This window comes from Pholis gunnellus (genome assembly GCF_910591455.1).
Source record: "Pholis gunnellus genome assembly, chromosome: 18".
NCBI lineage: Eukaryota > Metazoa > Chordata > Actinopteri > Perciformes > Pholidae > Pholis > Pholis gunnellus.
In genome coordinates, this window is record NC_136545.1 from 18,957,629 (window position 1) to 18,982,019 (window position 24,391).

Below are 24,391 nucleotides of genomic sequence, written 5' to 3' on the forward strand. Positions count from 1 at the left end.
GTTCCTCTATGGCTGTTCTAACTGACGCGACGCGTATTTATATTCACCCAAGTGGGCTTCCATACATTCACGTGATTGGCTGTTTTTTTCCAGTCATCTGATTGGCTGCTGCAGTCGAGGTACGTTTTCAACCTGCGGAACGCGGAAGTGACAGCTAGACGCGGTTGTAACTTGTTTATATCAGTGATGTATGTCTTATATCATCACAATGAAGAGACTAACCAGTTAACGAAGCCAATAAACATAACCTAACGGACGTCCTTGTTCACTTTGCGACAAACTTAGTTGGACTAATGGCGCTCATAACTGAGAAACTAACGACGGATTATTCGCTTTTCATAGCTGTGTTTCTTGTAAGTTCCTCTGTGGCTTTAGCGGCCCAGCGGCCTCACGTCGTCTTCATCCTGGCGGACGACTTTGGTTGGAACGATGTCGGTTATCACAACTCGGAGATCAGCACGCCAAACCTGGACAAGCTGTCTGCAGCAGGAGTCCGCCTGGAGAACTACTACGTCCAGCCTCTGTGTACGCCCTCCAGGAACCAGCTCATGACCGGGAGGTACCAGGTGAGATCCTGCACCCTGCTGCCTGCTGCACGGCTGTGTGTGTGTCTCTAGTGGCTGTGCACGAGGGGTCCTAGAGGATGTGGTGGTAGAAGTACACGTTAAAGTACAAGTACCACACTGCAGAAATACTCCCCTGCAAGTACAAGTCCTGCATTCAAAACCTTAGTATGAAGAGTAAAAGTACTGTCAGTGTTTTACTATTATATCTGATGTTCCTGCTGCAATAATGTGTATTTGTACTGAAGCACAGTACTTGAGTAATTGTATTTAGTTACATTCTACCACTGGGAACCGGTAAACACTGGATTTCCATTTAATGATTGATTAAATATACTTTAAATGTGAAGCGACTCATAAGGAACCCAACATTAAAGGAGCCTTCTCTGCATCACGATGACTTTGGGTTTGTATACTTTTCCGCGTTGGTGGAAAGAAGAACAAACGGACCTTATTTTGAAACTTCAGTTTGCATCACTGAAGCCGTTGGTTTCCTCTTTTTGCTATTCTTACATGTTGCTTTGTGCCATTTTCAACACGAGGCCTATTTATTTCCTAACGTGTATTTTTTTTTTTTTAACCTCCTCAGATCCACACGGGCATGCAGCATCAGATCATCTGGCCCTGTCAGCCATACTGTGTGCCTCTGGATGAGAAACTGCTGCCCCAGTGGATGAAGGAGGCGGGGTACGCCACACACATGGTGGGCAAGTGGCACCTGGGCATGTACAAGAAGGACTGCCTGCCCACGCGCCGCGGCTTCGACACGTACTTTGGTATATTTCAGTAAGAATACAGCCTTTGATGTAACTACGGAGGCAGTTTTCATCCTAATATTACACATTCATATTTGGATTAACGTGTGCTCCAGGCTACCTGTTGGGCGCCGAGGATTACTTCACTCATGTCCACTGCGCTGCCATCTCTGCTCTGAACCTCACTCGCTGTGCGTTGGACCTGCGGGAAGGAGAAGAGGTCACCATCGAGTACCAAGGAGTTTATTCCACCGAGTTGTTCAGCCAGAGGGCCTCCAGTATTATTGAAGACCACAACTCCAACAAGGTGAAATGCACACACACACATACACACACGCACACACACAGTGAAACAATGTAGAGCAGTCAATCCTGATTTCAGTCATCTAATGAACTTTGCCACCTCGAAAGAGAAGACAGCCGTAAACCAAGAGTACTTATTTCACCTCATTGTTTCTCTATAAGTCCCATTTAAATACTACTCACTGTTAGTATACACTATGTACTATATACTGATTTTCAAAGTATACTGTTTTTCGCTGTTAATAGTCAAGAAATCTGTGTACTTTGCCGTTTTGTACCATCAAGGAATGATCATTATAACTGCATCTTTGGAATCTCACAGCCCGTATTCAGATTTATAGTGAGTTTCAGCTCAATGTTTCGCTGTTCGGCCCATATTTTTACTGTGTCGCTGTCGTCGTTTACGCCCACAGCAGGCAGCTGTTTACAGTAAAGAAGCTGTAAAAAGATTCTGTTCAGCATCAAGAGACTAGATGGACAACATAGTGGAGCATTTAGCACATAATTACACAGATATACGTCCCTCTGGAGTTGGTGGAACCAGAGCTGAAAGAGACTATTGGACTTATATCATCAGATGGTCAGACACAAGACTCTAAATGAATCATAATGTTGTATTTAAACTGCTTGTTTATTAAGAAACTGTTTGCTAACACATTTATTGTGCAAAATAACTCTTTTACTCTTTATTATTTAAGTACATTTCACTGATAATACTTCTGTACTTTTCGGTAAGTGGGATTTTGAATAGAGGACTTGTAAGGGAGGATTTCTGACTGATGTATTTAACTGACGCCACCACTCTTCATTACAACTGTAAGGTGAGTCTTCAGCTGCTGTTTCTCTTCGTCTTGCAGTCGCTCTTCCTCTACGTGTCGCTGCAAGCCGTCCACGATCCCCTGCAGGTGCCCGAGCGCTACGTGGCCCCCTACAGTTTCATCAAAGACCGCAATCGCAGGCTGTATGCCGGCATGGTGTCGGCCATGGACGAGGCGGTGGGCAACATCACTCTGGCTCTGCAGCAGGCAGGACTTTGGGACAACACGATCCTGGTGTTCTCAACGGGTATGTTACCGAGACGCTGGATAAAGAACAATTTATCCTCTGTGGAAGCTCGTGGAAACGTTTTTTTTAAGATGTAAGCAAATGCTGCACCGGATCATCTTACTTCTTTAGAGTTCACTTCTGACATTTCAACGATGAAAGAACTGAAGTTTTATTTACACATAAATAGGATAATCAGGTGAACGCCTCTGGGAAGGCTAATATATTTTCCACTGCTTTTATTGTCTCTTTGTATAGCGCGCCAGAATGGAAACCAGATCAGTGAGTGCTAAGTGAAGAGCAATTACCTTTTGACGTCCGTAGACTCAAAACCACATTTTCTTTGTGCGTCAAAGCCAGTTCTCCAGGGCTGAGAGGAGTTCAGGTGACGGTTTATTGAGTTAAAGCATCAGAGGGTTTGATTGTACATTTTACTGCACATGAAACAGATATCCTTGCGTGTTTGATGTTTGCAACATTTCTCAGTCAGGATTCTCAGAGAAGCGCTCCTGTAATACACCAGATGTCCACTAGAGGGCAGTGCTTTGTTGTATTTGTCCTGTCAGGAGCTTTGTCCAGCCGGATGAGGAGATTTACAGACAGAAGGGACGCTGTCATTGGCTTCACACACACCACTCGGTACGGTTGAGTCTTGAAACGATCATTATTGACCTTTTGAGGGAGAACATACCGGTGGTATGAGGGCGTGCAGCGTCATTCTAACATGCGCCTGCTCTCTGCTTTCACACATGTGGAGCTTCTAATGAATCGCATCTGAAGTAGGTAACTCCTTTGAGGGTTATTTTTAGTTTTTTCTTTTGAAAGGGTAATTAGAAGACAGGAACAGTGCTGTGAAAGTAAAGTTCAAGGTTTTGTTTTTTTTCATGCCTGCGGTAGGTGGCCGGTTTCATTGTTCTCCTTCCACACATTCGGTTGTGGAAGGATTCAGCCGGCCATATGCCGGGCAGACGCAGAGGGGAAAAAACCTTCAAATACTTCCTGCTTCCGTCAGTTTCAATGTGATGCACCGGTGTTATGTAATAGTTTCTAAACACACAAACATCCTTAGTCTGAGTCAGGTCTGTCTATTGCTTCATTAGTCATATCTACAAGTCATGTTCCAGCTGTTACAATTGAGACACATGTGTCAGAATGGACGGGAAAGAATCAGGCCCTAACCTTGAAATTCCTTGAAACTTTGTGCCTCACCGGCCTTTACTGTAAGGAGAGAGGGAGAGAGAGAGGGAGAGGGAGAGGGAGAGGGAGAGAGAGAGAGAATCGGCCAAAGCAGCTTGAAAAGGCATTAAGGAGCAGGCGGTCTTTTCCAGAACAGTTCGGGAATCGGCAGAGACTACTTCCTGGACTCACATGACACAGGGAGCCCTGCCTGGATGCCATTGGTCAAGTGTGTTTACACTGGACGATGGCAGTCAGCCTCACTGTGTGTGTGCGTGCAGTCGTGCAGGAGTGTTCATCCTAACAGGAAGGAGACAAATGGATGTACATTGTTGTATTGTTTTAATGCTCTATGGTTGTTATTGTCGGTCGCTCCACCGCTTCGATCCAGACTGAAATATCTCAACAGCTTGTCGATTGATTACCATTAAAAAGCAATATTTCCACTCTGCTCTCTTGCTTTCTGTGTTAATTAATGCATTTAAAAGTTTGGCTGTAGGTTCTTAGTCTTGTTGAGCGTTCTGTACACGGACACCTCCCTAGATCTAAATGTATCTTTATATTCCATGATTTGATAATCCGTTATCTATTTATTGTTTTTATCTCCTCGTGTTTTGACGTTTCGTCCCCCAGATAACGGCGGTCAGACGCTGAGCGGCGGCAGCAACTGGCCTCTGCGAGGCAGGAAGTGGTCGCTGTGGGAAGGAGGGATCCGGGGAGTCGGATTCGTCGCCGGCCCGCTGCTGAAGCAACCCGGGACCGTCAGCCGCGAACTCATCCACGTCTCCGATTGGCTGCCGACTCTGGTCGGCCTGGCGGGAGGGAGCATCAACAACACCACGAAGCCGCTGGACGGATTCAACATGTGGAACACAATCAGGTGAGCGCCGAGCTTTTCACACGTCCCGGGACTCCCTGATGGGAGTGTTTCTTGGGTTGCAGGTTCAGAGTTTACAGCGTGAGCGATAGTTTGCTCTTAGCTTTTGACAGCCTGCCCTCTCTTGGTGCCTCTTATCCGATCCTTCCCTCCAGCTCCCTCTCCCTGTCTCCCTGACCCCACGTCTTCTTCTTGTAGGAGCCCCCTCGCTCCTTCAATAAGCCCTTTGTTACTCTGGCAATGGGAGCTCAAAGAGAAGGAAATTCCATCAGTCATTCTCACACAAATCTGCAGCCCTTCCATCCCTTTCTGTTTTTTCTTCACCCCTTGCCCTCTCTCCATCCCCACCAAGAAAAAGCCTGCTATTGGATAAGCTAATTAGTTTATCTGCAAATCCTTTCATGTGGCAACATACCTGAGAATTATATTTAGAGGTAATATATTCAATTATGTTTTTGGACTGTTTGCGATTCACCGCAGATGCACACAGTCCACACACAGGCCGTCACCGACTCCCGTCTGCCTGACACGTCGTATTTGTAAACTAAATGTGGACGCAGTGAGAAAGGAGGTGAAGTTTGAGGGCTGCAGCAGAGAATCGAAGGCTTAACCCCGAAAACCGCAAACTACTACTCACAGCCTCCACTTGACCCCGATTGGCTGCCGCGCGTCAGCTGACCGCCGGGTTTGCCGTGCGAGCTTGCACAGCGACGCAGGGCACAAACCTTCTGTTTGTTTTGTTGCTTTGCAATTTAATTTAGTCTTTAATTGGCTCGCCTGTTACAGAAAAACAGCAGCTCGGACGTTTTGGAATATACCAAAAAAAAAAAAAAAAAGCCCCAAATGAAGGCCCAGAACAGTAGGCCGGCAGAAGAGAGTTATTTTAGTTGTGTTATCAGACACTGTGGTCAGTGAAGGCTGTGTATTCTCTGTGGTGGAGTGCGGTCAGAGCATATGACTGCCTGGTGAACAACAGCCAGCTGGTTTAGATTTAGAGATATCCCAGTGGACTTTACAGTGCATGAGTCAGACACCGTGTGTGTGTGTGTGTGTGTGTGTGTGTGTGCGTTGCTTGTGTATTCATATGTTGTGCTTTTCTTTTTTTATCTTGCAGCAAAGGGGTTCCCTCACCCAGACTGGAGCTGCTGCACAACATTGACCCTCTGTACGTTGACATCGCTCCATGTAAGTTCACATGTTTCTCTGTTTATTAACGGGGCTTTTGTTTCAGTCTGTCTGTCCTGTGAATCAGAACACACAACGCTGAATACCTCCAGCAGGGTTTCATTTAAGGATTTGGACAAAGTTGAGGTTTCCTAACCTCCCCCTGCTGTGTGAGAGTGTATGAACAGTGTTTATGTACATCTGCTCCCCTCACAGACCCGGTGAAGAGAGATTTCTGACGTGAATTTTGAAATACGATCTTGTGAAATACAAACATTGGCTGACACGAGCTGCAGAGATCTCATCACTTTACTGCCAACGGGGCTGAGATCATTTCACCCCGTTTTGTAAATCTGGAAACTTAAGTTTGCCTCCAGTTTACTTCATACCGACGCAGCTGCATGTCTTCTCTGTGAGAAGCTTCCTGAAGCAAATGGGAACGAGGAAAATCATCCCGGTCATCATCCGTCACTTTGCTTTAAGACAAGTCTGATTTTTACAGGGATTGTATGAAAAGAGGGGGAAGTGAAGCTGTTATCTACAGTCTCTCCAAAGCCACCAGACTCGCCGCATCGATCAGTTTAGTTAGTTTGTTGCTGGTCGACGGTTGTTTATTATGAGACTTTTTGGTGTTCAAAGGGTTTAGAAATGTGGGAATATTGAACTCTGTAGTTCACATGGAAAAAGCACAGAAGTAGTTGTGTCAAGAGCAACTCTAACAGCGTATTAGAGCAGCTAAAGCCTCTTTAGTTGATCTAATATCCCTTTTGATAATCCGGTGATCGCTGGTTTCAACTCGTGCATCGATCCTTTATCAATAAATCCAGTGCAGGACGACGTCACCGTCACAGGGCTGACCATCAGAGACTCCTACAGGTTAGTTACCCAACATTTCTTTCACCGTTTCTCATGTGCCAGTGGCAACAATTGATAAAGCGTGGTGAGGTTGATGGAAACCTCATGTGACCTCTCCTCCTCCTCCTCCTCCTCCTCTCTCTGTTCTATGAATGTGTGTCCCTTCGTTTTCTACTGTTTTAATTCCCATCATGGCCCTCGAGTATCAAGAGGCTCATTGTTTGAGCCCGTATTCACAAACACACCAGACATCGTGGATCCAATTAACTCCAGTCAAAGCAGACCGAGGCCTAAGAATAGCACGGCCTGACGCACCGTCCCACTACACTCACATTATAGATCCACCTTTTTGTTTATTATGAGTGTTTGACGCTTGTGTAGAGTGGATTAAGCGTTTATGAGGGGAGTCTCACATGGTGTCTGGGTTATTATCAGTGGATGTGCTTTAATCTCAGCAGCTTTATGAAATGTAAACGCAGTGAAGGTGATATTTATACTAAGATGATTCATGAATATTAACTGTCTCTAATTAAAATGAAACATCTTCCACTTGTGTCAAAAATAAGCTTTATTTTTCTCACATTTTAGTCACGTCTTTGTGATTGCTGTCCCTCGTGAAATGGTATTTGTTTCCATCTGAGGAACCCTGATAACAAAAGGTTGGAACTGTAATCAGTGTGTGTGTGTGTGTGTGTGTGTGTGCGCAGTGTAAACTCTGTGATTGTAGGGAGGTTTCCAGGAAATAGCTCACGTGACGGCCTCTTTTCTTTGTGGCTGTCAGACACAGTGAAGTGGTCTTCGTCTAAACCGCTCAATGTGAGGTGGTCCCGGTCTGAGGCCGCTATTTCTGACTTTGTGGAGAATGCTGCACCTTTGGTTTCACGTTCAAAAACAGTAGAGGTATGGGAGGAGGGCCTTTTTGAAATGTTTCACAGATGTGCCATAATGGGCACATAATGGGTCTTCATGAGAATAGAAGCCGTTTTCAGTCATCTCTGAGAAGTACAGTTCTGTTCTTGCAGCGTGCAGTAGGTGTGGTAGAAGACTCATTACTGCTGATCAATACCGTCTGTGGCAACGTGGTTATCTGATGCAAAAGGATCTTTTAAAAAGCGACAGCCTTGGCTTACACCAGACGGGTCAATTCAACCTCTTTTTAGAGTTAAGATAAGCATGAATTGATTTATTTTGGCGGCTTGGGTGCAGCGTAACAAGCTGTAACCATAACATCGACACATTATCTCTTTATAAAGGCCGTCAGGTACATATTTACATATCCAGTCGGACATAAGACCCATATTTGCCCTCATTGTTAGCTCTGTTTTGGTCTCCACCAACTCTTTGTCCACCAGCTAGTTGCTAACTTTGTCTGTCTGCTGTTTGGCAGCGTGGAGTCGGGTTGTTCAGAGCTTGGCTGTTGACAGCACCCGTGAGACTAAAACATTATGAAGTTGTTGGGCCGTAAAAACAAAACAATGAGCTGAAAGGTGCTAAAACGCCCCGTAAAGCTCAGATAATTCCCTGTGTTTTTTCTCTTTTTACTACGCACTCTTTCATCCCATCGCTCATCTAAAAAGTAGCCAAGAACTACTGGGAAAACACCCAAATAGCCCGTTAAAATGAAAGTTTATTTACAGTCCAATCTGTATGCAGCTAAAAGCCAGCGGAGCTCAAATTGATCTCAGCGCTCACCGTCGGTCGTTACCATCTAAATCATCAACAACACTGCTGCTTTACAAGCGTCCGTGTTTTGTGTTTGGAGTCTTTATTGTCAGCCGCCTCGGTGACAACCAGCTCCTCCTGATGCATTCCAGGCTGAGATTCCTCTTTTCCTATTAACCCGGCTTCTCTTTTGAGACCCGGCTTCTCCTCGTTTCTTCTTTTGGTTTCTCCGTTTAGCTCATGAAAGAGCTTTGTCCTCTTTTTTTTTTTTTACATACTTCCTCCTTTCAAGCCGCTTTTCAAAATCCCCCCTTCTTTACGCCCGCTCTGTGTGAGAAGAGGGATCCCGACTAAATGGGTCACAGAGGGGTCCCTGAACTTCTCGCGGAGAAACCCTGGACTTGGCCCAAGCCCCTTAAATCACCCCCCAAATTTCCCCTCCACACTCCTCAGCTCTCTCAGGGTCTCTTCCCACCCTCGCCTCCCTCCTTTTTTTTTCTTGAGCCCATTTGTGGATTCTCCTGCTGTGGGTCCAGATGAGCGAGGCCGCGCTTTTGAGGCGCTCATGCAAAGAATGAATGTAGGTCGTGTTGAGGTTTGAGGCCCCTTTTTTCTCAAAGAAGCAAGTGGAAGAAGAGCTAGAAATTCAATCGATCCCACCCGCTTGCGTAACACTATTAACACCTAAATCTGGCACGATGTCAATAACCGCAGCTCGGCCCTTCTTGTGCAAAGCATGTGAGCTCTGCAAGTTGTTTACACAAATTCCGGTTTGGTTCAGGGATCGGCGTAAATGCATGTGAGAACAATTAAGACACCCGCATGGCATTTCCAGCAATGATCAGTGAGGAAATCAATGTCAGAGCTTTTATCATGTGGTTGCAAAAAAAACGCTGAGATCGGAAATGTTTTAATTCTCCAGTCATGTTGCTGTGGTCGAGTCCGCTCCATGAAAACGAGCTCCGATGGGAACGTTGGCTCTGTGCGGGTGTGGATTTGTTCTATATGCAAAGAATGTGAGCGGAGGACTTGTTTTTGACAGCGTTAGGACGCCGAAATTACTCGCAAATCTGTCTAATCAGGACCATATTGTCGGGGTCAAACACAGCATGAACCTCAGAAGCTCCCAAGGCTACTTTTTGTTTTTAAAAAAAAAGGTGTGCTCTCTTCTGGGAGACTCTTTTTTCCCGTAGGAGCAGAAATAGCTCGAGGCAGGAGGCTGCAGACATCTCTGGACACCCTCAGAACAAAGATGAATTATTTACTTTTGCCTCGTGAAACTGGTGAGATGATGCCAGTTGGTAACTGTGACCGTCGTTCCTCGTTTTCCTACCGCTTTTCAGATCTGCCCAACTGCAGTAATGGCAAATTATTCATTGTGCTTGGCTGTGATGAAAAGACTGGTGCTGAGTCGACCACATCATTTGTCAAATTCCTCCAGCCCCTAAAAGCTCCACGTGTTTAAAAGGAAATTCATACACGCAATAATTTCTCTTCTTAAAGGAAATGATTGTTTTGAAGCTATCAATTCCTGCAGTTTCACTGATTTTTAACAGCTTTCTTATTGGTGTATTTATTTTGACACCTTCACCTGATTCCCAGGTATGCACCGACGTTTGGTGCCAGTCTACCGACTCGTGTGGCTTACATAGACGTCCACAGAGGGCGTTTTGTATCCAGTGGTAGTTTAATATCGTCTTAATCAGCTGTTTCTAGTTTTCATGCATATTTTTAAAGATGGATGACTTCCCTGATTAGCTCTGTCCTCCGCTCTCTGCAGGTCCTGGCACCGGGCGTCCGGTAACTTTGGCTCAGGCGGTCAGCGGAGGCTCCTGGGCCGACTCTGGCTTCAATGTGTCCATTCACGCGGCCATTCGATCCTCCAACTGGAAGCTGCTGACTGGCTACCCGGGTCAGTATCTTCTGTCACGCTTAATGCCGTGTTTAGTCTGCGGTGGGAGGCGGAAAATCAAACACACTTGTGCACGGAAGCACATTTACTTCTTATCTCTTGCTAATCAGTGGAGGAGGAAGTATCCGGATAGTTTAAGTAAAAGTACCAAATCAAAATGTACTTAAAGTTACTGGGAGGAACTTTTAACTGGTGATGAAGCAGTCTCAGTTTAATACTGACCCTCTATGTGACCTACATCAGTAAAGACACCATCAGAGAGAAGATGGTCTGTTTCTATAGAGTTATTCTTAAAGCTCGTCATCGGTGCCACCGGGTCGGATTCTGGTGAAATCGGACGGATCGTGCAGGTTCACCAGAAACTCCTTCAACTGCGTCGTCCTTCACCACGCTGCTGGTAGACCCAGGACGTGTTGCTGGACCTGCTGGAGGAAAGGGAGGCGCGGGAGAACCAGAACCAGGACTGAGAGGGGCAGACCTGTCGGACCCTGCTGCAGTAGAATGAGAGGTTTTCTAAAAGGGAGTCTGGTGCTCAGAAACACGACCACGTTAGTCCACAGGGGCCGCCAACATCAACACAACATGAAAGTTCCTCGTAGTAACATTAAGGTATCCAAAACAAAAGGCCCATATGACAGCTGGCGCAGGTGGAGCTAGTTTGACCTACTTTATACTTCATGTACTTTATATACAGGTAGTATAGTTCAGTGGTTCCCAACAAAGCGTCACAGGATGAATCTAAAGAGTTTGTGAGATGATCTTCTGTAAAGGGAAACAAGAATGTGTGGAGCCACTGATTGAATATTTAACAATACATTTTCTTATATCAGCTTATTTGTCTTTTTAATGTAAAACTACAGCCGTCAGATAAATGCCGTGCAGTAAAACGTACATTTCCCTCCGTAATGTAGTGCATTCAACTAAATAAACTCAAGGACACTACTTGCGTAAGATGTACTTAGTTACTTTTCCACCACAGCTGCTGATGTCGTCATCTTATTGCCTCCAGGTTGTGACGTTTGGTTCCCGCGGCCCGGCCACAACGGCTCGGAGTCCGGCCCGTCCCGGGCGGATCCGCTGAAGTCCGTGATGCTGTTTGACGTAGAAAAAGATCCAGAGGAGAGGAACGACTTATCCGCTACCTTCCCGTTAATCGTGGACTATCTCCTCAGGAGGCTCCAACAACACCAGAAAAGCGCTTTGCCGATAAACTTCCCCGACCAGGACCCCAGATGTGACCCGGGCCCCACGGGGGCCTGGGGACCCTGGGCTTAAACGGCTGTGAGGTGACGATGAAGAAGGTGTGGTCGCACTTTGTTTACTCTGAACTACAGCAGCAGGAATCTCTTCTGTGGAGAAGAAGAGGGACATTTTATACTCTGTGATGATTCTTTATCCTTCCAGCAACCAGCGGAGCGCCTCAGTCATTCACTGACTGACGGACGCTCTCGTTATTATTGATGTGCTCTGAGGTGCTTACGGCGGTTTAGTTGGAGCGATTGCGTAAACGCTTGTCAGCTACACATGTTGCTGATCTGTAAAGACGATACCTCCCTGCTGTTCCAGGTATTTGCACTTCATTTATCTACTGTTGAGAAGCCACAGGCTCCTTTTGTATGTGTCAGAGATATTTCACCAACCAGGCTATGTGGCGTCTTTTTGGAGCTTTTTTTTTAGGATCGAACAGGAGAGAGCAAAGCTACATATAATGTGAAGGAGTCTCTTGAAGTGGCAAACTCACAGAGACTTACCGTCGGACTCCCCTCAGCTCTGCAGAGTGTTTTAGCATCTTTTAGCTCATTGTTTTGGTTCAGTCTCAAAGCTCTCAACTGCAGATTTCAGCAGCAGGAACCTTTTTTTAAGCAGAGCTATATTCTACGTCCCCGACACCAAATATCAGACGACCAAAGTTACTAACTAGTGGAGCGTTTAGACGCACAAGAGCCAGACATTTCCCTCAGCAGTGGTTTGTATCTTCAAAGATATAAATGTTTTTTTATTTTTTTTACAGACTGTTAAACCTAACTCTGCTATTCTTTTTCGCTAGAAGGAAGACAACTTAAGTTGCTGCGCAGTTTGTGAAAATATAAAATTTGGACATCATTACATCACGAAAATACCTTTTTTTAAAATATGTAACCAGCTGCCGGACAACATTTATTTTCTTAGGGAGTAATGTTCAAGATAAAAAGAGCTGAAACAAAACTTGCTTCTTATCTGCTGGATGTGTAAATAAGCAACTAACATGATCTTTATAAGTTGATAATCTGTCAATGTTTTGTTGACCTTGTTGCGTTGCCTCTAAAGATATTATTGCTGGTTTAAAACATGTTGCTTTAAATTAACTGCGCTCTACTTTCTTTGTTTTTTACTAATTGTACACACTATTCCTAAGTGCCTACTTGTCAAAGATCAAGATGTGTTACCCAATTTATGTGTTTTGTTCTGAAAACTAAATAATAAAGAGGAGAAAATGTTTGTAAAACAGACTGAAATTGTGATTCTGTTACGATTTAAGTCATTTCTTTAGGTTACTTGTTTCCCTCCAGTTGTTAACGCGTTGGTGCTAAATGGGTTCGCAGTGTATTTCTAGTTTAGAGGTTGAAAATGTGAGGAATTTCTTGTGCTCTCGTGTTATGTCTTCAGCTCTAACGTCATTCATGGATGTCCAGCGCTCAAGGTTTAGATACAGTCATGGTGACACGTCTTCAGGGTTGCTGTAGATAAAGAAGTTGTCCCCGCATCGTGGAAGACAAACATACTAAAGAATGAAAATCAGACGGGATAATTTGCATATTTGTAATTTAAGCGGGATAAACTAATTTCCTTAATACACCCTCCCTCTTTGACCTTTATCCTCCTGGTGATGGACCCCCTACGGGCAGCAGACTACCACAGGAAACGCTCCCTGCAGAGAGTGGGCGGCCGTGTCCTGATGTGGGCTGTGACCTTTGACCCGTCATGAGAATTGATTGGCAGCCGAGCGAGGCCAACAACAATGCTGCTTACTGTGGAGAACAGTAGAGCCGCACAGAGTCAGATGTCACTGACTCTTGTTTCCTTTTATAAACGGGTTTTTCTTTTTCACTATTGTGAGCCACGGTTGTTGATTTTATTGTTGAAGTTTGGTTTCTACAGTGTGATATGAAATAATAGGCCTGAACTGAGCTAGATATGAGTCTACCAGTGTAGGAAAGGTTTTGGAAAATTGCTTTCTTGCCGAGAGTTTGATGAGAAGTCTGACACCGCTCTCTTGTCTGTGTGCTGAATATAAACACAGTTAGCTTAGCTTAGCATAAAGACTGGAAACAGGGGGAAACAGCTAGCCTGGCTGAGAAATAGTCTGACACATAACCTTGTAAAAAAAAAACATGACTTTTCATTTATACACATCATTTTTTGATATATAACATGCTGGTAGGCCTTTACCTTTATACAGAGCCAGGCTAGCTGTTTCCCCCTGTTCCCACTCTTTATGCTAAGCTAAGCTAATTTAGCTTCATACTCAACGGACAGATATAAGTGTGGTATTTATCCTCTTATCTAAATCTCATGAAGCATCGAGTGGTTTCACATTTCAATCTCAACTTCCAAGCTTTTTTCCAGAGCTTTCCACCGTATCACATGGTCTTCATCACTGGATGGAGTGTTCGCTCAATTGTCTCGGAGATATTGTCCATAAAAACTTTGCTCATCCTTAGAATCTGTGAGTCCTGTGATGAAGACTGTGTGATGCTGTTGAAAGCTCCAGAAGAAAGCTTGTAAGTGGACCTTGAGTTATGATTTGTTTGTGTCAAGGTGTCAAACTAGACCCAGATGGAACTGTGATGCTTAATTAATGAGCGTCTTTTGAGATTTTGGGTCGTATTCCTCTGAATTATTTATTCAGTAACAGTCTACTCCATATGGCCGCCCAAGGCTACTGTGTGATGCCACTAATGTGCTTACATTTTTAAAAAACTCCTTTTTATTATCTTGCTTTTCAAGAATCAGTGGTTTCTAATTTTGTGTAAGTGTTTCAACCAAAGTGTATACGTGCCTTTAAAAAAGAGCCCCACCATTTTCTACCAAAGTGGAATTTAAACTGGGATTTTGGTAATGGGGGACTACCAGAATACCACAGGATGATTCTGAGAAAGCACTTCTCTTACATTGCTGAGGCTACAAATTTGTCACTCGCTTGTTCTGTTAGTTTACTCTACAATCAAAACTCTGCTTCTTAAGATGACGGGATGGCTCATTTAATTAGACGTTGCTACCCGCTCTGCCGTTCATCCAAAGAAACCTGAGGCCTGCGAGTTTCACTTTGCAGACCACTTTTGCACTTCTCCTGCCCTGGTTTGTGGTGAACTACCCCTCCTGACAAGCTCTTCCATCTTGTCATTATGAGTGTCACAGCTCGTCTCCTCCTCGTGCTTTATTTTTTTTTCTTTTCCAAAGTGGTTTTGGTGTGTCTTTCACACTTAATCCTGCACTTTGACTCGGCCCTGTGAAGTCTGCCTCGCCGAGTGACAAACGCACTCTGATTTGCCTCTGCTGAATCAACACGTGGGATTCGCCGGCTCTGACGTCGCCCCCCCCCGCCCGACTCTTTTACGTTTTGTTTTTTCAGCTGTGACAAAGCTATGTGTGCCACCAGTGTGATGGCCCTGAAAGATATGACAGCGTAAAAAGATATGATAGCAGATGTTGTGACGGTGAGCACATGTGGGACACATGCGTTTTTAAAAAAAGAAAACGGCTGCCACCCTCGATTTCCCCTTTTGGTGTGTCCACAAGGAGACACCGAAGTGAGGTGCGACTGGAATTCCAAACAAGATTGTGTCTGTCTGTGCTGCCTGTGAAAACAGATTAAAATCATACTGACCACTGCAGGCAGGAATGTGTTGAACCTTGAGCCTCGAAGGGGGGGAAATCCAACAGCTCATCACACCTAACAAAGAAGAAAAGCTCCTCGTAGTGTTGGAAGACCACCACAGATAAAAGATCACAGTCAAGGAGGCGTTATTAGACTGGAACCCTTAAATTGTTATGTTGTTTTCAAGTTTGTGTCAGTAGCAGAAGGTGCAACTTATCGCTCTTGTTCCTAAAGCATGTAATCACTTTTAAGAGTAATTACAGACAGAAGAGCTTTAGAAGATTCAAGGTCAATGCCTCCTTGGTTAATAGGATGATTAAAGGTCTTTAGCAGAGCATGGGCTCAGTATACTTCATCTTATTCTCAAACAAGGACTGGAAACATCTTCAGTAACACTTTAGATTAAATCCATTCAATTACAGGGTTAACATTTTGTGCTATACCAATGAAATACTTAAAGAAGCACATGGAATATGTGCGTAACAAAGTTTAAATTCCTTTTCCAGTAAATATTTCATATTTACAAGGTAAAAAAAGGGGAAATAGGTCTGATATTTATGTCCTTTCACAATAGCCATGCCGTGAATACTTGTGGCACTTTCACTCAGCAACCAAAAAAAGATGCTAACACATTTAGCGTGTTAGCACTGAACAACAGCTGATGGGGATTTTATTAGCTTTGCAGGTATTTGGTCATAAACTAAAATATTGAACAAATTAAAAAAAGTCACAAAAATAACAAACTGATTGCAATTCTACCTGACATGGCGCTAGTCAGTGAAATGTCAGTGGATCACCATAGTCAGTAGGATTCATCCTCTGGGGACCATGAATGTCTGTACATTTTGTCACAGTCCATCCAGTGGTTGTTGAGAGATTTCACAGAATAAGCGGTAACTTTGACCTGCTGGTGGCGCTACAGGAAAAGTGAGACGATCACCAAATTCACTAGGGTTCATCCTCTGGACACCATGAACATCCATACCAAATTTCAGTTATGTTGTATGATAATGTATTTGGCTCATGAGTTGTTAGTAGTAGGCTTAGTTGAGATGTATAATGTACCCCATATTAATAAAAATAAAAACATTTTACAATCTAATTTCCGATATCCCGTATATCAGTATATCATGGTTTTAAAATGAATTATACAATAACATATTTCATTCCAAAATTAACTCTTGTTAGCCAGTAACAATATTACTGTACTGTGTTATTATGAAGTAATAAGTACTTATTATAAATAATATTTACAGTGTACATTTATTTAAATGTAACCCTTTCATTCCCTATCCTCTCGTCGTCTTCCCTTCTACTTACAGTACGTATATTTGTTTTGTCATAAGTACCCATAAGTATTTAATTGATGTTCCATACAAAGTAAATAAGTACACTGTTCTTCCCAATCAAGTCAAGTTTTACTGTCACTTATACAAACATACACAGCAAAGTGAAATTCTTAGATGCCTATCTCCAGATAAATAAAAAAGGAAATAAATCGAGCAAATAAAAAAGGAAATTAACAAACATTAAATAAGATCAAATGTAGAATATTAATATAGATCAAAATAAAGAGAGACAAGGACATTATACACACAATATAACAATGTAATCTATGTTCTCATTGTTTATTTGGTGCAAAATCTAAACAGGAAAAAAATCATTTCATGCAGGAATTTAAATCAGTTAGCGTTTGAATCCATTCAGATCTCAGATTTGGAAGCTAACATTGTAGCTCAAACTACACAATATATGATGTATAATAGGAGTATTTCTATTGTACTCTATTGTGCTTTCATTCTGACTGTCAGGGTTAACAACGCTCCCAGGAACTGGATGGATAACATCAGGGCTGTTATTATTGACAATAACTGCTGTTTGACCAGAAACACCCGAACCACGTCATGAGACTGCTCTTGTGTGTTTTCACTGTATTCAAGTCTCATTTGACCGGCCTGAGATCCTGGCTCCAGTTGTTCTCCTCCTAGTCTCAACAGTCTCAGAATAGTCCATTCACACTTTAATTACTGTCGTGCAAAGCTTGAATGTACAAAAGTTGTTGTTTTGCACCGTTCCTGCACACCCTCACACTGAATTTGGAGAGAATAAAAGACTGGGAATGGGAGATGCATGCATTTTTGTAGACACATGCATCTGGAAATAATGCTAAGTATGGCTTTTAGCTGTGCAGCGTATAGACAGACATGTTGGACGTTCAGAATGTGAGCCATCTGCAGTGACTGGTGTGAGATGTGAGTCTTTAGCTCAGCTGTTAGCCTCCCAGTAAAGGTTAAGACTAAGATTTAGAGAGAATGTGACATGGAGACAACCCAAATGTGCATGTAATACTGTGTGAGTAGCTTGTCTATAGGGTGAGTGGTAATCAGAGATGCTAAGACAACAACTGCTGTAAGACTAAACATTTAGAAGGGAAATTAAGAACGTTATTGTCGTAGAAGAATATCTTAATCTGCTGATTACTTTTGTGATTAATTGATTTATCATTTAATTTAAAAAATCTTAATTGTAATCTCCTAAAGTCCAAGGTGATGTCTTCATTAACCCAAATATATTAAGTTTCTTATCATAGAAGAGAATGAAGAAAGGCAGTAAATCCTCATAGCTGAGAAGCTGACGACAGAGAAGGTTTTACATTCTTGGTGGAAAAATAACTGAGCCCAACCTTGATGTTTGTCCTAAACTAAACTACATGGTTTTTGTTGCTTGAACCTAACTTTTGCTTTGTTACCTAAACCTAACTTAACGTAGTTATATAAAACCCAACAATGATTATTTTCCCTAAAATCAACTAAGTGGCTTTGTTGCCTAAACCTAACTTTTGTTTTGTTGTCTTAACCTAACTTTACGTAGTTTTTTTTAGCCCAACCATGATGTTTTTCCTAAACTTAACTACATGGTTTTGTTGCCTAAACCTAACTTTTATTCGTTATTTTAAACCCAACCATGATGTTTTCCCTAAACTCTACAAAGTGGTTTTGTTGCCTAAACTTAACTTTTATTTGTAACGTAATGTTATCACGAAAGAACAGACAATTCGTGTCCCTGTACACAAAAACAATATTCAATTTTGGAGATTTTTTTGCACTTTTTAAATCATGCGGTTGGTGAACTAAGGCTGGGGTGAACTTTCACTTTAATATCATATTCCATTTCTGCCAATAGATGTCCCTAACGAACACGCACTGTTCCTTTAATTCATTGGGTTTTATTCAGCTTTTGAATTTCTTTATTTAATCTGAAAAGAAACACACATTTCACAGCCTCCAACCACACAGCAGTGGTCTTTCACATAGTATTTCACATGAAGTGACATTCATTAAATAATGTATCCTCGTTGAGTGTGAGCGGCAGTGATTGGTGCACGGGGGCAGTCACTCCCATCCCAACGGTAGTCTGTCTGGAGCAGAAGAGGAGGACGGAACCATTCATTCTTCTGTGGTTCCCGGAGAAAACGTGGAAGATGAAGAGGAGACACTGAAGGGGAAAAGAGTCCGGATCAAACCCGACAACCTAAACTCCACAGAGAAGACGCAAAAAACATCCTTCAGAGGCGTCGCTTCAACTACAAATCCCCCCAAAAAACGCACCGCCAGCAGTTACACGTAAGTAGAAAAACGCTCTTTAAAAAGTACTTTTCTACAACAGCGGTACTCGTGCATGAAACGAGTATAAGTTGAAGTATCTCAGCCGCGCGTATTGTGACTTTCACCAAAGTGTTTCCACGTTTTTAAGCAAGTTTTTGGCATTTTGCTCGCGGAGCTCCGTTAAAGGGGAAACTCGTGGCAGGAAAGCCGAGCAGACTGATGCTCTGCCAGGCAAGGCTGCAGCACAGTATGACCCCTCCTGGTAGTATGTGATCCGAGTATGACAGTTTTATCACATTTAATTCGTTTATTATTACGGTTTTTATTCATATACGTCTTTAATAGAACTGATCATGCAAACTGTGTCACAAAATGGATTAATATTAGAGCGGAAATGGGTTTTTAATTTGGACTCAGGCTTAAAAAAATCCCCAATTAACCAATTTACTATAATGTTAGCATCACATTTTCACATTTGGGAAGCTTAAACAAAACAACGTCTGTTGTCAAACTAGTTGTAGATTAATTTCTTATCAGTTAATTAGCTAATCTTCTCAGCTCTGATGTAATTAATGATTAATTGCAGCTGCTGTGTGCACAATTCAACATGAAAACCTATTTCCTTTCCTTTATTCAGCTGATTTGTTCCACCATGTGCATTGTTGCAGAATAAAAGGTTTATTAAGGGTGGAATGACACATATATGAAACATTAATACTCTTGTTTAGTCAATAAATGGTAAGAAATGTCCATTATGATGCCTCCAAAGCTCAAGATAATGTTTCCAAAAGTCTTATTTTGTCCGACCGACAGTCCGAAAGCCGGATACGTTTAGTTTACAATCAAATGAGACAAAGGAAAACAACAAATCCTCACAAATGAGAAGCTGGAATTAGGCATTGTTTTGTATTTCCTCTTGTGAAATGACTAAAATGAATCACCTAATTCTCTCGGCGCTACACACACAACCACGTTTAATGTTCCATGGGAGCCCCATCAAAAGCATCACTGACCCCCAAACACCTGATCCTGGCCCTGTTCTACGTATCGGAGGTCCTACGGTTCAAGAGACAGAGTCTGTCAGTGGTCTCGACAAAGTGTGACACAGATTCTCGTCTTTTGTTTTGTGTGTTTTGTTTCAACAGTGAACCTGAGAACAGGTCCCACCTGTGAACCAGTGTTGATGTGGGAAAGAGAAAGGGCTCCTGAGGGCAAAGACCTTTTTATGTTTAAGTCTTTGGACCATAACGTAACCAAAGTCAGGAACACATGTTATACATTTTGCATAAAGAAAGCCCTACTTTGCTTTTCTCCAACGAGCAGTGATTTTTTATTTTTTATTTTCCACGTGTGATGCTCTTTATTGCAATGCTTTAACAGACACAGTGTTCATGAGGCGTGTAGTGTTTTTGTTCCAAACCCCAGTCACCGATTCGTTGTGGTAGGAAAGATCAGAGCCTCGTGAACTGTCTTTTTTCCACGTGGAACGTCTCGGCTACTAGATTTAACACTTCAGCTGTTGTAGTTTTTGTGCTAAAGGATTGTTGTTCAAATGTATTGTTTGTCGCTTTATTACCAGCTGCATTAGTTACATCATTGTAGCCGCTGTGTGGTCTCGGTTGTGTGACTCTCATGTTCTGTAATTAGCTTGAGCCGTTTCTTTGTAATTTTGAAGGCACGCAAATGAGCTTCAGATGTTTAATGACGCTTAGGTCATCTCCAGAATGAGTGACTCGCATTAAAGATGGCGGTTTTTGTCGGGAGTCCACTTTCAGGGATTGTCAGTGGTTTGGGATTATGTGCCAGTTGCACGTGGTCCCTCAGGGCTCCGTGTTCGGCCCATTAAAATAAGCTTCATTCATTACGACCCTTCGTTTGGGCCACAAGAAAAAAGCAAAAAATACATTTCTCTCTCTCTCTCTGTCTTGGCAGCGTGGCGGCGCAGATGCTTTTGGAGAAGTTCTTTTAATGTTTTATTTTACTCTCCTTTCCTAAACAGAATGGTCAACCTTCAAAGCACGGAAATAAAATATGACCAGACTCATTTTTTGCCCGCTGCAGATGATCCAGTTGGTGATACTTTTCATAAACAAAAAAAAAAAAGAAAAGTTGAACTAGCATGCCATTCATAGAGACCACATCATCTGTGTTTCGTGCTTTTCTTTGGGCTTTGATGGCAGAGCTTTTTGTCATTAATCCAGGATGCTGGCTGCAGTTTATGGGAGAGGGGTCAGTATGTGTCTCCTAGTTGGACGATTTGGAGCCTAAATAAACGCTTTCATGCGTCTGTGAGCGTTACATTGTTTCCCCGCCCCCCGCTGATGGAAATCAGACCTGGGCACTATCAGTGTGAGCTTGAAACCAAAGCCAGCACCGTGATGTCACCGTGACCAGAGTGTGAAATCCACTAATCGAACGGCTGCTCACCGTGTCAAGAGGTCAAACCAGACGACTCCGGCCGGCCGGGACGAAACATCTGGATTACAGTTTGTCACAGCAGAGCGCTGCTGTGGATCAATCCTGATAACAAGGCTGCGTTTATATGCGTCATATTTCCTCAGACTACTGTTTCACTACTTGTGAGTTAGAATATTCACTTTCCCAGCTGTTTTTGACAATCAGCACTTTCTTTTGGCGTGATTATTTTAACCACAGTATTCTTTTGTTTCTCAACGAGTGCGGTCAATAAAACTTTATACAGGAGCATCCAGGAAGTGCTCTAATGAAAGCAACACATCGCAGAGGGTTTGAAATACGCGTCTTGTTGCCTTAAAGATTGTTTATTTGCTCGTAAAATTGACGTAATGCGAGGAAGACAGTCTTAAACATTATGACAAATCCTAACTGGGTCACATTACGTTAGTAGGTTTTCCGTTCCAAGCTTCTGAAAGGAGTCATTCTGAATTGAAAGCAGCCGTGTGTCAGAGTTTCTTTTCTTATTCTTTCTATTATAAAGCAGCGTCAGAAATCATCTGTTTCACCGGTACTGGAAAAGCCTGTGTCACAGTCTGCATATACAGAGGAGGAGAACAAAGGCGGCCGAGAGGCTTTGTTCTCCTCTGTTGTCTGTCTGAGGGCTGTCACTTCAAAAAAAATCTGTTTTTTACTAATTCAAACATCTTTTTCTTGAATTGATTTGATCGTAATCCGGCTATAAACTAAACTGCGTTGGGAGCCGGAAAGTTCGTATTGTGCTGATAGTTGTAGTATAACATTGAATCTTATATGAAAGACTAGCGTACATTCTGTTTAGTATTTAACATGTGTTTACTGTATGTTTTCAAAAACACATGCATAGTACGATGTTACGGTTTATTTAATGTACATCTCTTCTACACGGCTGGTTTATCTACTCAAGATAACATGAGGTGATGCGATACCTGGGTTTTGGTTATTCGGCGGTTTGTCATTTTAAAAAACTACCAGAAGAAGAAGAAAAAAAAAAGCTAGTGAGTCATGATGTCGTGTTTTTGGTAACTTTATTATTAATAAGCCCTCGTCCGGCTCTCCTATTCATTCGGGTGCAGAGATTTACTGTTGTTTTACAACCAGTCCAGAGCTCAAACTACGTCACGTCCACATGAAATGTGACTGCAGCGTTTACGTGATGACCTCGCTCATGTGGCCCCCCCCTGTTCTGAAACAACTGATATAACTCTCCCAGCCCCCCCCCACACACACGCCTACATGCTACACTGTGGGGCAGTCATGCACACTGATTAGATTGGGCAGTGCTGGAGCTAATCACCCCTTCTCTCCCCGTCTCCCTCCCCGTCCTCTGGGCCCCCCTGTGGCTCCCAGAGATGAGCTCCTCTCCCGGGGGTACATCTACCTCCAGCGGCTCGCCGGCCTGCTGTTTACTGGGAAAACCAGCAGGGTGGGGTCCTCACAATAACAAAAGCCCTCACCCTACACTTGTCCCCTCCATCTATTGAAGGTAGGCTGGCGTGGAACATAGCCTCCCCTATAGACAAGAGAGAGACGTCCAAAGAATGACTTGTGGAGGGCAGATAGGGGGGGGGGACGGGGGGGGGGGGGCGGGACCCTCCTGTCGGGTGAAATGAGGAGAAGGAATCTGCTGTGGGTTTTTTGCTCCTTTGTGGCGGAGCTGGGGGGTCAGTCTCAGGGGAGTGCACGGCAGACGGACGGTGGGGTTTTGCAGCTGCACGGCCTCCAGCACTTTATCTGGTCCCAGAGCAACTGCAGGCTCATTAAACTCTGCCGGTTGTGTTCAGTTCACTTCGGTTTAAAGTCTCTCAGTCAGCGTTTGCATCTCCCTGTGTTTTTTTTCCTCCCCGCCATGTTTTCCTGTCTTAAGCTAACGTTGTACCAGACGCGTTTGAATATTGATTAAGCTGGAACCGGAGCACACTCGGGGACCTCGGCCTCACAGCTGTATGCTAATCACGAAAAAAGGTTACGACCCACCATAATAGCCCGTCTGTGTGTGGTGTGCGATAAGGCGGTGTCGAATGTTCACTTTGGCTTAGGTCATGGAAAAGGCTTTAAGCTGCATCAACCAGATCACTCTAGATTGCACATTGTGTTTGTGACAACAGCTGAAATTTAGAATTTGCTTTCATGTTCCAGTTGGTTCCCAGTTTATATTAGAGAAAGAAAACAATGACAACAAAGAGATGGAGTCTATTCATGTATTACCTACTCACACAACGGTTGCAGCTTATTATTGTTTTTTCTTTTTGGTGAAACTAATATTCTTATTTGTTAAATCTGTACAAAATGTAAAAAACAACAACTTTTACACGAAGGTTTTTGCCTCATATTTAGTGCACAGACAGAAGCAAATAAGCAGTTTCCCCCCAAATTATTAAACTATTCCTTTTATTTGAAAGTCAGAAGTTAGTGGAAGTGTGTTAGATCAGATTTGTGAGTTTTATACGAAGTGTATTTGTCTATATTTCTAACTTCTAGTGTCTTCTAGCTTAAAATCAGTCAGCTGACCGACTCCATCGTCATTCGGGGGTAAATTTCGATCAAGTTATCGTAGTTTCATTTTGAGTCTAGCTCCCAAAAAAGTCCCTTTGTCATCCAGAGTTGTTTCACTTTCACTCACTTTTTACTGTAAATTCTCAGCACAGCGGTCTGATTCCTTCGTGTTTTGGTTTCACCAGCTCCAAGGAAACCGTATTTTGGTGTGCAGTCACCGCTCGCTCACCACCGATGCCCTACTTCTACCATTACGCTCCTTCTGTCTTTCCTCTGCATCCTGCATTGGCCTGCATTCGTTTTTTAATAGCGGTGACTCATACTGAATATAAAGCAGGTCACTGGTTTGACCTAATGCTGCTCACATTACTAACTGTATTCACAGTAGTCGACCGTTAATAACCGTTTCTGTGCCTGTCAGGCTTTCCCTTCTGCTACAGTGTGCAGCTTACAACGATAATGTTGATTCAGCTAATGGGCTTTATTTCACCTGTAACCCTACACACAAATATCGGTTAGTCAGTTAATGAAATGCTCCTCAGCCTCGGAAGTAAAGCAGTCTTTTAGCTCGTTAGCCGGACATGCTAACGTTTGTACCTTAAGTTCAAGGTTTTGTTGTCGTTGTACAGGATTGCACAATGACATCAAAGCTACTCACACACAAAATGCA

At 43.2% G+C, this 24,391-nt stretch overlaps 2 protein-coding genes across 2 annotated transcripts in view; both read left to right on the forward strand.

The window, feature by feature from the left end:
* Positions 1-176: 176 nt before the first annotated feature.
* On the forward strand, positions 177-12,796 carry arsb (arylsulfatase B). Its single transcript, XM_079179565.1, has 8 exons — positions 177-566; positions 1,153-1,339; positions 1,435-1,625; positions 2,479-2,686; positions 4,475-4,721; positions 5,833-5,903; positions 10,180-10,311; positions 11,321-12,796. The coding sequence occupies exons 1-8, from the start codon at positions 294-296 to the stop codon at positions 11,584-11,586; spliced, it is 1,575 nt and encodes a 524-aa protein (XP_079035691.1). The 5' UTR covers positions 177-293; the 3' UTR covers positions 11,587-12,796.
* Positions 12,797-18,761: 5,965 nt separating this feature from the next.
* lhfpl2a (LHFPL tetraspan subfamily member 2a) overlaps positions 18,762-24,391 on the forward strand; it is a 36,564-nt gene continuing 30,934 nt past the window's right edge. The window contains exon 1 of the mRNA XM_079179219.1: positions 18,762-18,792. The gene's annotated coding sequence lies outside the window, so the exon portion shown is untranslated. The remainder of the gene's footprint in view (positions 18,793-24,391) is intronic.

Coding starts and splice junctions, on each gene's coding strand:
- arsb (XM_079179565.1), top strand. CDS start 294: ATGGCGCTCATAACTGAGAAACTAACGACGGATTATTCGCTTTTCATA. Junction 1,626..2,478: donor AAGACCACAACTCCAACAAG/GTGAAATGCACA, acceptor TTCGTCTTGCAG/TCGCTCTTCCTCTACGTGTC. Junction 2,687..4,474: donor GATCCTGGTGTTCTCAACGG/GTATGTTACCGA, acceptor TTCGTCCCCCAG/ATAACGGCGGTCAGACGCTG.